The sequence below is a fragment of the Dermacentor andersoni genome, chromosome 2 (assembly GCF_023375885.2).
Source record: "Dermacentor andersoni chromosome 2, qqDerAnde1_hic_scaffold, whole genome shotgun sequence".
Classification (NCBI taxonomy): Eukaryota; Metazoa; Arthropoda; class Arachnida; order Ixodida; family Ixodidae; genus Dermacentor; species Dermacentor andersoni.
The window spans coordinates 39,825,777-39,842,500 of record NC_092815.1 but is presented as its reverse complement, the minus strand read 5'-3'; the positions used below and the strand labels follow the sequence as shown (position 1 = coordinate 39,842,500).

The window sequence follows — 16,724 nt, the reverse complement described above, 5'->3', positions numbered from 1 at the left end:
GAAAATTCAATTTCAACCACCGAGCTCATGCCTGCAGCTTGTACACCTAGAATAAATCTGACATGTGCCTCCCTTTCTTCTTATACAGAAGCAGGCTAGAGGAGTTTTTCTTCAAGCCTGCCTTTGATTTTCCTCAAATAAATTCGCCCCTCTCTTACTATATTACTCGACCGTGTTCATTAATTAAGTAAATTGGCATTTAGGCATTTAGTTGAGCAACACGATCTCTCTCTCTCTCTCTCTCTCTCTCAATGGAGCAATGGTCCATATAGGCCACATCAGCAATATAAATAAATAAATAAGCTTTTAGCGCTGTCGTGCGACGTGCAATTGTCTCAACGGATTGCATTGGTCGAACAGGTACACGTAAGTTGCATCACTTGGTTTCAGCCTGTATATGCCTATAGCGTGCGAAAAAAAAACAATCATGAGCCATTCCACTCTGTGAAGGTGGATGACCAGCGAAGTTGTTTAGCATATGACACAGAGGTGACACAGAATTTTGAACATAGGCACGGACTCATTTACAGTGATATTTACATACATTTGCGTGGACGACGGGACCGCCACCACGGGAGAGCGGAAGGAAAGGAAAGGAGACACGCAATCGCTTGGAAGGCAGTGCGGGCAGTGCGAACGGAGACATGGCCGACGCGGGTCAAAGTGTAGTATCTGTTTTTATCAGCTTAATATCTGATGCGGGCTGTGTTTGCACCCAAGATATTAAACCTATTTCTGCAAGTTGGCGGAGTGCTTGAAGCCTGCTTCACCTCCGCCGCGGGTCGGCCCCGTAGTACATTATCTTCGGGATCGGCCCACGGTTTTTGGTCTACGGACATCGATCCGCTAAAAACTAGCCATATACAGCTTCGCTATTAAAAGAAAAGAAAAAGAAATCGCGGCATTTGTGGTCTCGAGATCTTTTCCTCACGACAGTACTCCCGAATCCTGAAATGACGAGCCGTCTGCTACATATACGAGGCCGCCTCGAGCCACACCATTCGGACACATTCTAGCAGACGGCGCGGGTCAGTACTTTCGCTGCCGAAGTTATCGCAGTGCGAGCGTCGTTTGATAAGTATGGTAAAAATACAAGAGATGGCGCTTCAATTCTGTTTTCTTCTCGCGAGAAGCACCCTTCATATGACGGCAGAACTTGTTTATGCTGGTAACGACAGTTAGTAAGCTTCTGATGGCCATTGGCACTGATCTGTGCGGTGATTCCCGCCAAGATGGAAAAAAGGTGAATTTCAAGCAGTCATCAAACATTTTTACTTAGAACACTGGGCGGCTGCCAAATTAAAGCCGAGTTGAGCGAAGTTTATAGAGGCTCTGCACCATCACTGAGGACCATCTACTACTGGATAAATGAATTCGAACGTGGCCGAACTTCGACGCAAGATGAAGCACGTCCTGGGTGTCCAGTGGAGGTCGCTACGCTAGATACGGTGTCGAACATTCATGGAATCGTCATGGAAGACCGCCGCGTGAAGGTACGTGAAATAACTAACTGAAATTGTAGGCATCTCGGCGGAGAGAGTTCACAATAATTTTCATGAGAAATTGCAGATGAAGAAGGTCTGTGCATATAGGGTGCCGCGACTGCTGGCGATCGACTAAAGGCGCATGAGGGCAGACATCTCGGAACTGTGTTTGTCGATGCTTAATCGCAAGCCGCAGGGCATCTGCCGTCGATTTGTGACAGTTGACGAGACGTGGACACATCATTACACTCCAGAGTCTAAACAGCAGTCAAAGCAATGGACTGGGCCTGATGAAGGTGTTCCAAAAAGGCAAAGACTATTTGTTCAGCCGGAAAGGTGATGGCGACTGTCTATTAATTGGGATTCACGAGGAATAATCTTTGTAGACTACATACTTACAAAATAGCAAAACGATAACAGGACCATATTATGCAACACCCCTAGATCAACTGAAAAAAAGAATTGCGCACTAAACGACCTGGGTTAGCACGGAAAAAACTCCTCTTTCACCAAGACAATACTCCGCCTCACAGATCGCTTGTTGCAATGGCCAAATTGCACCAGTTAGGCTTCGAGGTTGTGCCTCATCCACCCTATTCTCCGGAGTTGGCTCCATGCGACTTTTTCCTCTTTCCAAACCTGAAGGATGGGCTGGGCGGAAAGACATTTTCTTCAGATTAAAAGGTTATCTCAGTGATAAACCACTACTTCAAGGGCCTCGAGCCATCCTTTTTTTCTGAGGAAAGAAAATTGGAGCACCGCTGGAAGAAGTGTGTGGAGATGGAAGGGAAGTATGTTGCAAAATGAAATATTGCTGTCCGCAAACATAGTATATTTAATTACTTCTTATCACACTTATCAAACGACCATTATATGCGTGAACGCATATATATACACGTATATCGAACCACGCAGCAAACCGTGGATCAACAAGGATCACGTATGCTATGGGCGTCCTATAGGCGAATATCAGTGGATGCTGTTAGGTTAGGTTAGCGCAAACTATAGCGAAACATTTTTCGTCAAAGTTGATTCACAATCACACAAATTACTACAGTATTATATGCACTGACCTTCTGGGCATCCTCTGCAAGCGCACGTGTATTTCTGTGCGCGCGTATTCGCGTGTTCATGCATAGACACCATATATAGCGTGTCCCAGCTACGTTAGCCAAGCTGTTGAACAAGCAGAATTTTTTTTTTTAAACATGGTGCCAACATACGATTTTAAGACCTCGGTGTTCGATCATCAGAACTCTGACGACCTAACACTGTAGGCCTTATAGTTGCATCTTGCGCCGTGCTTTTTAAATCTTTAACGTTGGCTGGGACACTCGGCATACACGGCTTATTGCCGAATCCGGCATGCGGGTGAACTTCACGGCAGTCAAGTCGGCTGCCTAGAATTCGCAGCCGACGAACGCCCCGATTGCGCTCCCTCAGCGAAGATTGCAGGAGCCGCGTCTGTGCAAGAATTCCCCTTATCTATAGGGCATGTTTACTCAGCCACTCAATGCCCTGCAGCTTTCTTGGGTAAAGCAGCGTAACAGCTCACTTATGGTGCGCGTTCTGTCCGTCCCGCAACTTAGGCGGCCGAGTATGGACTGTGATGTACAGCTCAAATAAGAAAACAACACAGTATTAAAGCCCGCCTGTAACAGTAAGCGCAATTTTTTGCTCTAAGTAAGCAGTTGTTGTGGAATAAAGCATACGTTATTTTATCATTTTTCTTTAATACATCATTTCCTGTCTTTTTCAATGAAGGAATTCTGGGATTTTGGGTGCCAAATCCACGATTTGATTATGATCGAGGCACTCCATATAGTAGGGGGTCTCCGGATTAATTCTGACCGCTTGGGGATATTTAACGTGCCCCCCAATATACGGGACACGGGCGTTTTCTGCATTTCGCCCCCATCGAAATGTGGCCGCCGCGGTCATGGGGGATTTGATCCCGCGACCTCGTGCTTAGCAGCGCAACACCGTAGCCGCTAAGGCCCGATTTACGCTCGAGCCGCCCATCGCCGCAAGCCGCACCGCACGCGTGCGGTCGCGCGAAAGATTGCGCGTATCAAACACTTGTGCACAAATTTCGTTTTACAATGTGTAAGGTATACACTGTGCACACAGTGTAAATGGTAATTTATGCACAAGTGCTGGATACGTGCAATCTTTCGCGCGACCGCACGCGTGCGGTGCGGCTTGCGGCGATGGCGGCTCGAGCGTAAATCGGCCCTAAGCCACCGCGGCGGGTCTTCCTGTCTTTTTCTTGGCTATAGTACATTTATCTGTATGCAGAAAATGGCTGGAGAACATTGAACTCACGGTAAGTGCTGCATAGTATCGCTCATTTAGATCGGTACCTACAGCATGAAATAGCTAGCAAGCACAGCATCATAAAATGCTGTCGTGTTGGATAACTGATATATACGTAACTATATCTTAACTGATATGTACGAGAGTTGTATATATATATATATATATAGGTAAGGCTGTTTTTGCTAACTACAGAGGAAAATTAAATAGAAAAAAAATTGGCTGAAGGCTTAGCTTGGTTAAGCCTGGAAGATTGCGAAAGCAATACCCTTGGCTGCGCCTTGGTTCGGCTGATGGTGTGTACATGGTTGCCCTTTGTTAAACTTATGGCTATACATCATCCGACATAGCGCAAAGCAGCGCGCCGACCACTGCGAGGAGCCGAGCTGTAGCCCCATTTATCCTCCTAGCGTGACGTCACACCAGCGAGCGCCCTCTCTCGGTAGCGCCGCAGCAGCCGCGCGCAAGGCTTCGCCTCCACCATCGATGCCGCGAGCTGGGGCCCCGTCTCTCGGTCTGGCGTGACGTCACACCAGCGAGCGCCCTCTCTCGGTAGCGCCGCAGCAGCGGCGCGCAAGGCTTCGCCTCCCCCATCGATGCCGCGAGCTGGGGCCCCGTCTCTCGGTCTGGCGTGACGTCACATGGTCACGTGACGCGCAGCTGTGTAAGGAGGCGCCACGACCACCGATGGGCCGAAAGTGCGAGCAGTATTGCTTTCGCAATAAAATAGTACGGCTGATCGAACCGTACACGCCGCGGTGGCTAATGCGCTATGCCGCTTTGCCTATAACAAGGACGCAGGTTCGATGCCAGAATTCCGTGTCTCTAAAACGAAGTCCCGGAATGGTTCCCGGGGTCCGATATAGCTTATTAAGGTCAGGTGCTACTGATCTTGAGTCCAGCAGAAGTTCTTGCTTTGCGAGTTCGTGCATTCTTGTGAATAAACAGAAAACCAGGGAAGAGATGCTTACACAACAGAGAAAGAAGGGGACGGGACAAACGCCGGACCTTCTTTTGTGTTCACGCCACTGACTGCTTGCTGGCTTCCTGTTCGTTCACAATTGCTCTCCTCAGGCCGGGAGAAAAGTTACCGCCTTATAACCAGTCTTCTTCATAAATATATATTGCACCTAACTCTGCAAGGTTCTGTGTGTAAAGCTACGTTCGAATTATCAAGTCCAAGCTCACCAGTATCCTTACAGAGCCATCGCATCTGCCTGTGTGTCCACGTTTACACACAAACTTCATCCGTGCTTCTAGAACTGCTACAGTTAGTCCGCAGACAACGGAGAAAATAGGTACACTACAACAATATGCATAAAGCACCAATGACTAAAAGAAAACGTCACCCCCACGGGTATCAGTAGGCCACCCACACAGGTATCCGTATACAATAGGATTGTATGTTGGTTTGGTCATCAACGTACGAACATCACTGAAAGCGTGAGAAATCTGATACACACATGTATAAACGAAAAAAAAAACTCAAATTTTAACATCGGCTCAAGAAAAGAACGCAGTGCAAGTGCACAGAAAGAGCACATATATATATATAGGTGGCATATGGAAATCCAAAATCAAAAAAGGGGCTGACAGATGAAGTAGCACACTGTGGTGTACAGATTATAAACAGGGATAAGGTGCCTAAGAAAGGCTGGCCACCAGCCTTTCTGAGGCACCTTATCCCTGTTTACAACCTTTATACCATAAGTGGCATATGGCAGTCGAAAAAGTCCCTTTCAATCCCTCCCTCGCACACAAAAGCGTATAAATATAGGCAAACACATATGCACTGAGATAGGAGATGGCACAAAAGAAGATGAAAGTACGAGTCAATCAATGGTCACATCTCGAACGGCCAGCCGGACACACGCGCGGGGCGTTGCCAAGAGAAGAGGTGGCAGAGGGGAAGAGTCTAACGGCCGATTGCGCGTCCGTTTCGACCCCACCGGTGCGAAGAACCGGTCGACACAAGAGCGCCGACGTTTGCGACAGTCGCGCACAAGTAAGGACGCACGAAGAGAGTACAGGGATTACGTGAGGCAAGCAACGTCTCAAGGCCGGCGCGAGTTTCCGGGTTCCGTATACGCTATTCCGGATCGTATACACACGCATCGCGAGCACGCATTTCGAATCACTCGTAAAAGGAAGGCCAATCTAAGCACGCGGTGCATAGGCGCATTACCATAGGAATTACCACGATGTTTATCTTACCACAGCGACCCGAGGCGATGACATGGCTCGACGATTTCTTCGGAGGATAGACAGCCGCCACTATCGGACACCTGCAGCCTGAGACTGACTGCAAGCGGTTGGCTTGGTGCGCGTCTGCTGTCCACTCCGAATCGAGGGGCCAAGGAGAGGAGGTGCTCGGCGTGCTCTCCGGAGACTTCGCGTTGCTGCCGCTACGGGAGTACTTGGCGCACCTGCCCGGACGCGAATGTAGCGGCAGTGAGAGCGGAGCTAAAGCCATGGGAACACTACCGATTTATTCACTACCGATATATCTGTACGCGGCAGTATGTTAAGGGTAACGTCACCGACACGAAAAGCGACGGTATATCTTGATGTAACTCGCATGCCGGTACGGCCCGTTGCTCGGGCAGTCGCGATTTCTCAGCGCGAATATGTTTGCGTAGCTGTGTGCATCGTGCTAAGCATGCGAAGACGAGCGCCTCCCCGATGCCAAGCAGTCGCGGCGTTTGTCTATGGCTGCGCGTCCTGCGTGCGCCGTACGTGCGTTTAGTGGAGCGATCTCTCTACGCGTCCGCGCTCGACTGAAGCACACACAGCCATGACCTATGCTGCCAGTTTTTCTCAACGCTTTGGACTTGTGCGCAGTGTACAATAGCACGGCGGCTTTTTGGTCCAGTGGCCGTGATCTCTTCTAGTAGGAGACATCACGCGCTTAACATTACACCTCTTTTTTTGCACGCAACAATACTTTTAAGTATAGCTTTCTCCCTAAAACAATTGAAACATGGAATTCACTACCAGGAACCAACCGTTCTCTCCCACTAAATGAATTCTTGTCTGTGCTCCCTCAACATTGCGCTTAACTTTCTTTCTTTGTTGCCTATTCTATTTCTTTCCTGTATTATAGTGTATTATCCACTCCTGCTATAGCCCCACCAGGGGCTGCAGTATGTGTAAATAAATAACGCGTATGTAATTCCTAGAAGCTTCGGGACGTTGGCTGCGGCAACGCGCACGAATTTTCTGTGGGATTTACCACCTGCCAATTCCATCGCTAGTGCGAACAACCCGGTTTATATGCTATTAGCATTATTGGGCAACTTCGCCCACTTTGCGTTATACATGTATGTTTATGTATGTCCGTATCTGTCCCCTCTCACCCCGCTCTTCAATAAAAATGAAATTCCTTAAAATTTATTCGGAGCTGGGCGGCATCGAACCCACGACACACGTGTTCCTCAATCACAGCAGCCCGACGCTTTAGCTCTGCGCAATGAATGCATGCGTGCGCGGAGAGAGCGAACAATTATCAGTATTCGCACGCACCGACACGCCACGTATTTCGGAGGCTACGCGGGGACTTCTCGTCGCCGCCGCTAGATGGCGCAGAGTGCCCAGAGGGAAGCGGGAGAGAGGAGCCCAGCTGCAGTACGGGCCTCATGTATCACGCGTTTCGGTGGCAGCAATACGGTGTGTTGCTACAGTTCGTTAGTGCTAGCTAATCTCATTAACGTTGACATTCATCCTAATGAGATGGGTTCTGTCGCTTTTTTTATTTTTAACGTTAGCTTCTTTGCGATGATTCAATCCTTCAATTAGTGGCTGGTTCGCTGGTATCTGACCGGAAACGCTAACAGACGAGATGTGGTATACATGTACAGGGTGTTCAAATTAAGCGTTATGGTTTTCTTAAAATTAGGCACTGGGAGGCACGCGAAGACCACCTTTGCAAATAAGTTATGAGGCCAGGGGGACACAAAAGGAAATTATAATTATAGCTGTCAGCAGCGCATTTACCTAAAATTGAATACTCAACTTTTTGTTGACTGCAGTAAGTGGGTATGTTTGTATTGAAAAGTTGGAGGCAGTCGTGTTGCTACTCAGCATCAGTTGGAAGAATTCTTCTAGCGTGTCTGTGCTCCGAGATATCCGACTCTAAATTTGAATTGTCGTTTGCATGGTTGTGCATGCAAGGGAGTTAGGATCAGCGCAAAGCTCCTCCCTGGTGTGACGCGGCTGTTGCGTGCGGTGTTTAGTCTGACAACAGGGCGGAGGCAAAGGTGGTCTTTGCAAGGTGGTCTTCGCGTGCCTCCCAGTGCCTAATTTTAAGAAAACCATAAAGCTTAATTTGAACACCCGAAATAGATACCCGGTTTATAGAAATCTGTCTCGCTGGAATCTCGCATACAACAAAAGGCATCTAAATATCCTCACGGGGTCTGCTACTCTCAATACTAAAGTGTAGTGGGCTCGCAGTGGCGTCAACTCTTTGTTGGATTACAATAAGTGATCCAACTAAATTTAAAGAAAAACGTCGCAGTTTCGCTCGAAAGGCGAAACATCGGTTGCAATAGCGTATATATTAGACAGCTATACAAAGTTAGGATAGCAATTTTACCGGCCGTATAAGCATGTAAATATTCGCTTACTAACTAAATTAACAAGCATGGAGTCACGCGCACATAGGCAAACACGAACGCATCTCATTCGATGACCGGGGACGTGCACTCGCTGTTAAAACGCTGGCGGGAGGAAGAGCGGAGGCAGCAGCGAGCGACCCTTCGTGTTGCCTCTCGCTTCAACGCGAACTAACCGGCGAGAACCGAGCGCAAACGAAGCTATCAGCCCTCGGCGCTTCTATACACTCTACTCGTCGCAAATCACTTTCAAGATCTTCAAATGATCTTCAAGTGATCTTGAAAGTGAGATAGGGCACGCAGCGCCAGGCATACGCAGCAGCCGCCGGAGTGGAACACCCCCCGCGGTGCCTTGCGCGCCATGGAAGATGGCGCGCTTCATCTCTGCTTTCCTCCCTTGCGCGCGCGAGATCTATAGTCATCATCCTCGCCTCATCGTCACACGCTTTCACTAACACCCACAGCATACGACACGAAGACACGGTGTTATCGCAATTCGACTAAATACGGAAAACCACGGCGGCGACGGCGGCGGAAATGCGCCGGAGGTGTCCATATAATTGCTATCGCAATAATAAATATTCAGTCAGCTTGATCTCTTCATTTCTTTAACGGACGGCACCGGCGTGTATACCTCAACGGTTGACGAAGAAGTGCGGCGCCGCACGTGCAGCATGAACCATGGAGCGCGGTGTTCTCGCGATGGTTTTTTTTTTAATTATTATTATTTTCCTAAACCGCCCGTCAGCTCAGACGCGCTCCTGTCGCTCTGCTGCTCCTTGCTCTGTACGCTTGTTCCAGGATGAGCGAGGAGTCGTCCGCGTTCCTGCACAAAACTTACGCTAGGCGTAGCGCCCTGACCATACGCATCAGCAAGGGCACGGCCGTCGCTCTCTTCTCCGTGCTGTCTCTCTTGGGAGTGTGCGGCACCGCTACAGTGCTGACGCTCGTCGTGCGCGAGTCGGGGGCGGACATGACGGAGGAGACCGCGAGCCCTGCGGCCAACAGAAGCGTGCTTCCCGTGGCTCCGCTTCGAAGAGACGCCGCGCCTCCGCAGTCGGTGCTGGACGAACTGCATGGCCATCCTAAGCACTCGGCTTCGCTGTCGGCTGACGAGATTCAGGGCGTCGTGCAGAAGCACGTGAAAAAAGTTGACGTAGCAAGAAAGGCAAGTAGCGCGCCCGCGTTTCCCGAGAGGAAAGCTCGTACCAAGAGGAGAGCCCTCACAACGCCTGACGGTGTTGCTGCTGCTGCTGCTCAGGAGCACAACGCCACCCACGTAGCTGATAGGAAAGCACCGACTATCACCAGTGATGAAGACTACTCCGGGGCGAATGGCTTCAATGGGTCCGCAAAGGACTGCGGCGAAACATGGGTGCAAGGTTCGCGTGATATAGAACTACACCAAAATAGCTCGTCAGGACAGACTTCGAGTTCGTCTCCATCGCAGGAATCGTCGGCAAGCCAGTTCTCGACGGCAGGGCGCACAAGAACGGCGGCTTCCACAGAGGTGTTTCCAGCTTCTTTTAAGATCAGGGAACGACAAACAAAAGCGCCGGGGAGCAGCCAGGCCAGCAGCGGAATGCACCTGGTCGGAGAAGCTGATATGTTTGACCTTAACGTGGACGACGAGGCAAAAGCAGCGGAACATAAGTCGCGCTCCTCGTCGCGCTTGCTGTTCTGCTTCTACGACGACCGGAGTGCCATCCGCTCTCGGGGCTTCTCGGTGTACGACTTTCCTGTGCAGCTGTGCACGGACGTCGCCTTCTGCTGCGTCGACGTGAACGTTAAGGGTCGGGTGGTGGTCAGCAAGGAACTGAAGCTGTTCCTGGAGGTCGTGGGACACGAGTTTTTACCACCAACTCACCTGTTCGTGGCCTTGGGCGGCCACCGCGTGCTGGTCCATCACTTGGACGCAGCCCTGGGAAATACCGCGCGCTTTGCTACCGTGCTCTCCGAAGAGCTGCAGAGAATGGGTGTCGGAGGGCTGGCTGTCTACATTGAGGACGTGGAGCCGCTGAAGCACGCGTTCCGCGTCCATGACCTCATCATGGCCGTGCGGGGCGTGTCCGTGGCAGTGGTGCTGCCGCGAGACCTGCAGCAGCAAGTGCGCTACTACCGCACCGAAATCTACGCCAACACCAAGGACATGCTGGTCATCTCGCCACCGTCGCAGGGCTACGGCGGTAGACAGCCACGGCCGGCGTTCGCCACCTGTCCGCACCCTCGGCGCAGCGTCCGCGAGGGTTCCTCTCTCGAGTTCATCTACCAGCTCTCGAGAACGTTGCTGTCCTCTATGGCGGACGACGTCGCCGACTACGCGCTCGGCCGCGCCGCCTCGATGGACGAGCGGACCCCGGTGCCACGTTACCTCATCGGCGTCTCCTTCGGCGGCCTCAAATTTCAACTGAAGAACCGCAGCCGCCACGACGTCGGGTCGCCGGCCACGTTCCTTCGCACCGTGTCGTACCGCGAGATTTGCAGGCAGCGCTGGCGCCACTGGCACGACAACGTGAGCGAGTGCTTCGTGGCCTGGGATGGCGACCGGGGATGGATGTCCTCGCTAGGGCCTCAAAGCACCGGCTTCACTACTGAGCTGGCCAACGGCTTGGCCGTGTTCGACCTGGACTTTGATGATTACCTCGGCGAATGCGGCAACAGATTCCCTGTACTAAGGGCACTTCGCAGCGCGCTGACTGCTCAACGTGCGATAATGACGACGACTTAGAACCAACGTGTCCAAGAGCTCTATAGGCTGCCGTTAGCTACGGCTTCACTTTTATTGTTCGCAACTACCGACCAGACCTTCGGTACATTACAAAAATGTGTTAACAAATGTGTAAAAAATCCAGCTGTTCGTTTTGATTACCCGAGAGCTGTAAATGTGATAAAAAAGATAACCAGATTATGGTTTTCTTTAATTCAGGATGTTATTGTAATTGCCAAGTCTGCGCGATCCTGATACTTAAAAATTCGTCGGAATACTCCTGGTAACCGACGAGGGCTGGCTTGCATTTGAATTTAGATAAACCCAGCTGTCCCGGCGACGTCTGGGGTATGTCAAACGGGCCGTATTTCATACATTGCGGTATCTTGCGAAAAGCATTGGACGGCTCCTTCACTTGTAATTGCCCACATTAGCATCAGGCTGTAGCGCCATGTATTTTGTACTCTGAGCATTATAGTACATCTAACGCAAACGTTTCGATCGGCGAGGAACATGCAAAGGTGTCTACCATGTTAATCACGTAAACGATTACGTATGTCTTCATCTTGTTCCCTTTTACAGTCAGTATTTTGCCATCTTCCATAAAGCATCTATTGCATTTAATAAAGGTTGCCACCCAACCGCACCTTTTCTTCCCAGTCTTTTCCACTTAGCCCTCTGCTACTTGGATTCGCCCAAAATGAATGGGACGAAATTAATCGCGGAGGAATCAGGCCATAAATTTGTCGATATGAGCTAGGAGGACAAAACACGTAAATAGAAGAGCGTACGTGAGCAGTGAGACTTGCAGGAGTAGGACTTTATGACTAGTACCCAAGCGTATGACAAAGGCGATCAAAGGTTTCAACTACAAACATAAGATGCTCACCCAGTTGACATTACCGCCTTTCTCATCTCATCTCCGACACCCCACATATGCATAAGGCTTCAGGAGGCCGCAACATCATTGATAACATCCTTATGCCAACTGCCTCAAGCGTAATTAACGCAGTTGTACGCCATGTCACAATAGGTGTATTCCTGGACGATAACGTGTCTACGGCACAGTTGCCAATGTACTATACACGCTGACTGCGCTGCTGATTAAAAATTAATTAAATTATGGGGTTTTACGTGCCAAAACCACTTTCTGATTATGAGGCACGCCGTAGTGGAGGACTCCGGGAATTTTGACCACCTGGGGTTCTTTAACGTGCACCTAAATCTAAGTACACGGGTGTTTTCGCATTTCGCCCCCATCGAAATGCGGCCGCCGTGGCCGGGATTCGATCCCGCGACCTCGTGCTCAGCAGCCTAACACCATAGCCACTGAGCAACCACGGCGGGTGCGCTGCTGATGCAACGATGCAACGAAGTGTTTTGGAGGCGTCAAGCGCTCGCTGTAAAGGCCATTTGATTGCATATAAAGTTGAGCGTTCGGACCAACCAGTGTTCTCCGAGTGCAACAACAACTCGCCTGTAATCTGCTCTTGCAGGCTCTTTATACATTCCGCAGGACCGCTCTTATGTGCACGAGTCTGCGAGTGTCATGTGTTTTCTGTCAATTCCCGTATCAGCGCATTAGTTGTACGTGCGGTTTCGGTAGCGAATCCATGTTATCTGCCCCTCGGCGATGTGTGTGTGTATATATATATATCATTGGCGCACCCTCCCTTGCCTCAATGGACACTTGCCTGTTCAATTTTTCTACGTCACTCGGCGCGCTCCGGCATTCGCCGTCTAGGCCCTTCGCCTTAATTCAGTCGTTTCGCCCGGTGTCCTCGGGGCATAACAGTATAGTAATTAACCGTTATTGATCACTTTTTTTTTGCTAGCAAGAAATTAAAAATTAAAAGAATTAAATTATGGGGTTTTACGTGCCAAAACCACTTTCTGATTATGAGGCACGCCGTAGTGGAGGACTCCGGAAATTTCGACCACCTGGGGTTCTTTAACGTGCACCTAAATCTAAGTACACGGGTGTTTTCCCATTTCGCCCCAATCGAAATGCGGCCGCCGTGGCCGGGATTCGATCCCGCGACCTCGTGCTCAGCAGCCCAACACCATAGCCACTGAGCAACCACGGCGGGTTTTCTAGCAAGAATCGCTGCCTATTCTGTGGTAATGATTGCTACTCGATCGCCATTCATTGTACACGGTAGCTCTAATGTACGCTATTCAACGCATCTGTAGTGGTATGTCTATAGGTGGGCCGCCAGGCAAAAGTGCCCCAGTTTTCATTTAAAAAGCCGCAGCTTTCTTTATAGCTACTTCACCCGGCCAGTGCGGATGGTTGATGTTTCTCGTTCTACTGACGGAGAGAGCAACACGTGGTCTCATAGGGGGACATAAGCAACAAGAAAAATGTTCAATGTTATTCAGCTATAAATATATAGAGTATCGTAATTAGCATTTTAAATGCTCAATTTACAGGGCACGAGTAATTGCGAAAGTTTCCCAGAAGCGTGCCCCAAACAGTTTACGACGACCTTAAATAAATGGGACACCGAGGCATTTTTAGCAGACTTTCGGGACGGATATCTCGAAAGTGATGCTAGTCCTATAGCTGTATGTATTTCCGCGATGCAGACGTGACTTCCCTATATCCATCGGCTTCACTTTCACAATTATAACATTATAACATATGTGCCCTAAATTCATGCAGTTACTATTATAAAAGCAATTACTTCAGTTAATAAGCAAAATCAACGTTTACATATTTCTTGCTGTTGATGTCTGCAGCAACAGCAGAGGCCTGTATGACAGTTTCTTTCTTGTTCCTTCCTTCGTTTCTTTTTTTGCTATTTTTGTGTGTTCCACAGAAAAAGGAACGCGATATTGCTAGAGTTTATACTTACTCCGTACGTACATGTGGACTACCAACGTTGTTTCAATGTCTCATTCTTGTTCTTTGCGTTCATCATGTAGCGGACGCTGATCGATTTCATCGACCCGGAATATTGCGGCGAACAGAGCGCTTTATTTGGAACAAATTAGGCCATCAACATGGTACAGGTAGGGCCCCAGAGAAACGACCGTAAAATACGCAGGCGCGAACGCTGGACACAATCACAGCACGTGCAATGGACATAATTAAGGCACAAAGGAAAGCGTGAAGCATCGTTTAAGGCATCTTAATTTAAGGCACCAGGCAGCACACTGTTATGGTGGCTAGCCGAATATCGCCGTATCTGTAGCATGGTATAGGTGGCACGTATCCAGTTTCCTAACGTGTGCTGCTTTGCTTTTGTTCCCACCATCGAAGCTGCCAGTGTCTAATCGTAATTTGAATAGCACCAAAAATGTATTGCACTGAAGGAGCAATAACAGTGCTAGCCAGATTAACAGTAATCGTAAATAAGAATGGCACTGCAACGGCGGGGTGAGAATACAAGCTTTAAAAAAATACAGGTGACGTAATTGCACTACGACAAGTAGCCCCGCATTCTGCGTCGAAACCACATGCGCGCACATGTGTACAATGATGGCTGGCCCACGCCGCATACCAAACACAATTGAGTTATCTGTTGTAAAGTCGCGCATTTGTACGCTTTTCAGAAGGCGAAATTCGCCCATGCTTTACAATCATGTGTTCCCTTAAAAAGAACACCATATTGTACGCCAATTTAGCCATCAGATCCAGCTTCCCAACAATGAACAGAACAAAACTTTGCCTATAGGTGGTGCTTTCCGGCAATGCGCTCCATATTGCCGCGAAGCCGAAGGCTAAATTCGCCTATAATCCACATCTTTCGTTTTGGTTCCTATAAACAGCCTCTATCAAACACAGGGTGTTTCAGCGAACACTTTCAACATCTTTTAAAAATTTCCTGAGGCAGATAGCACAATTCTGGTCCTTGAGCTGGTCTACTCGAAGAGGCGGACATTACTTCCACAAAAAAAGCGTAATCGGACAGTTAACAAACATTTACTAATTAAGCTTTTAACTAATTACCTTATAACACATATTGAAATTTAGAAATTCTAGCGGGTGATACTGCAAGGCATATATGCACTTGAAAAAAATTGTGCGGATGACACCATTTACTATAGATATCCGCGCCATCAAACTTGCGGTAGAAGTGCACTGTTGATCGTTCCACTAGCATTTAACCGCAAAGTTCGGGAATTAATATATCGAAACTGGTGTCATTCTGAAAATTAGTTCCAAAATTAGTCTTGCGAACTCACCAGCTACAATTTGTAAATTGCAATATGTGTCATAATGTAATTATTTAAAAACCTAATTAGATTATTTTTGTTAGTTATTCGGTTATGTATTCCAATTTCTTGTGCTAGCAATGTCCGCCTCTTCGAGTAGACCTGCTCATGGGCACAGGCAATTTAAAAAAAAAACATTTGTTTGAGAGTGTTCACTGAAACACCCGGTATATGTGTCACCACTTGTGTGTGTACACGTGAAGCACGCACGGTAGCGTAAAACATTAAAGACTGTAGATGCGCGTAAAATCGCACGTAAAAGAACATGATATGTGCTACAGCTACAACTTAAGATGCGTTCTTCGCAAGTAATGGGCCCGGGACTGCGTACACTATTACGTATGCCGAAGGCGAGCGCATGCATCAATCAAGCCGCGCAGGAGACAACTCGAGGCTGACCTGCGCCTCAAGGCCAACCACCGTTTGCGAGTCACTTCCGTATGTGTGGACGTACGCGCACGTATGCATTGTGCTGAAGAGAAAAGTAATTAATGCCGATATCTTTCAGTATAGCACAGAACGGATTACACTGTTTATCTTACCACAGCGACACGAGGCGATGACATTGTACGACGACTCAAGTCCTGCTTCGCGTCGAAGGGATCGCAGCTCCAGATCTCCAACTTCGCGCCACACCTCAACGCCGCCGACTGCTGCGCCCGCCGCCAATCGTAGATACCGGAGTGGTTGCCATGGTTGCGTGGTTGTGCCTGCGTTACCTGTGTGTACTTTCCCCCGTACGCCTTCGGTGCCTACACCGCTAGGGGGCAATCGCTATTCGCGATCTCCCGGAGAGAGAGCGCATGGCGCTTGGCTGACCATGGGCTGGCGGTGTGGCCGCCGGTGGCGTAGAATTGCGAGTAGCTACAGCGGGGCGTGGCACTTCTGACGGAGCTCCATGTTTCTGCGCAGGCGCGAGTAAGAGAGGGCGCGAGAGAGAAAATCTGGGGGCTTTTGCTCCTTGAATGTATGACTCAGCCTAGGCACTACGGAGGAGGTTTCTTAGAGCGCGTTGTATTCGTTTGTCCCCTAGACATGCCGGCATTGCGGAGTGCGGTCGAGTTGGTTTATACACTCCGCCGCTGGCTGCCCGCGCGGTGAGGCAGTGGGCGCGGACGCAGCTTGGTGATCGCTGTGTCTGAAGGGACAATGTTCTGACTGGTGTTGTCTAAGTCGCGCGCCGCTTTTTTCGTCGCGACGATAGATCGGATTTTTTACAAGCACTGCTCCAGGAGGGCACATGTAACCGGCAAACGGAGGCCTTAGGAGAGCACCTGAGGTTATATTAAAGCAGGCGGCGCAGGATCTCCGGGCCACCCAATTAAGCGATAGCGGCGGGTTCAAAGCAGGAAGCAGGGCGGCCCGTGGGTTGGGGCCGCAGAG

General features: G+C 49.4%; 1 protein-coding gene and 1 pseudogene across 2 annotated transcripts in view; one reads left to right on the top strand and one right to left on the bottom strand.

Moving 5' to 3' along the window:
• The window catches only part of LOC126542429 (carbonyl reductase [NADPH] 1-like), a 30,325-nt gene extending 14,232 nt beyond the window's left edge, over nt 1–16,093 (bottom strand). The window contains exons 1-2 of one of the 2 annotated variants that reach the window (XM_050189492.3): nt 15,884–16,029; nt 6,015–6,226 (exon numbers count right to left, since the gene is read on the bottom strand). In XM_050189492.3, the coding sequence (XP_050045449.2) occupies nt 6,015–6,038 (24 nt within the window). In that variant the 5' untranslated portion in view covers nt 6,039–6,226; nt 15,884–16,029. Of the gene's footprint in view, nt 1–6,014; nt 6,227–15,883 lie in introns of both variants that reach the window. The other variant, XM_072286387.1, reaches the window with a different exon arrangement.
• On the top strand, nt 645–824 carry LOC126542677 (U2 spliceosomal RNA; annotated as a pseudogene).
• Nucleotides 16,094–16,724: the final 631 nt, after the last annotated feature.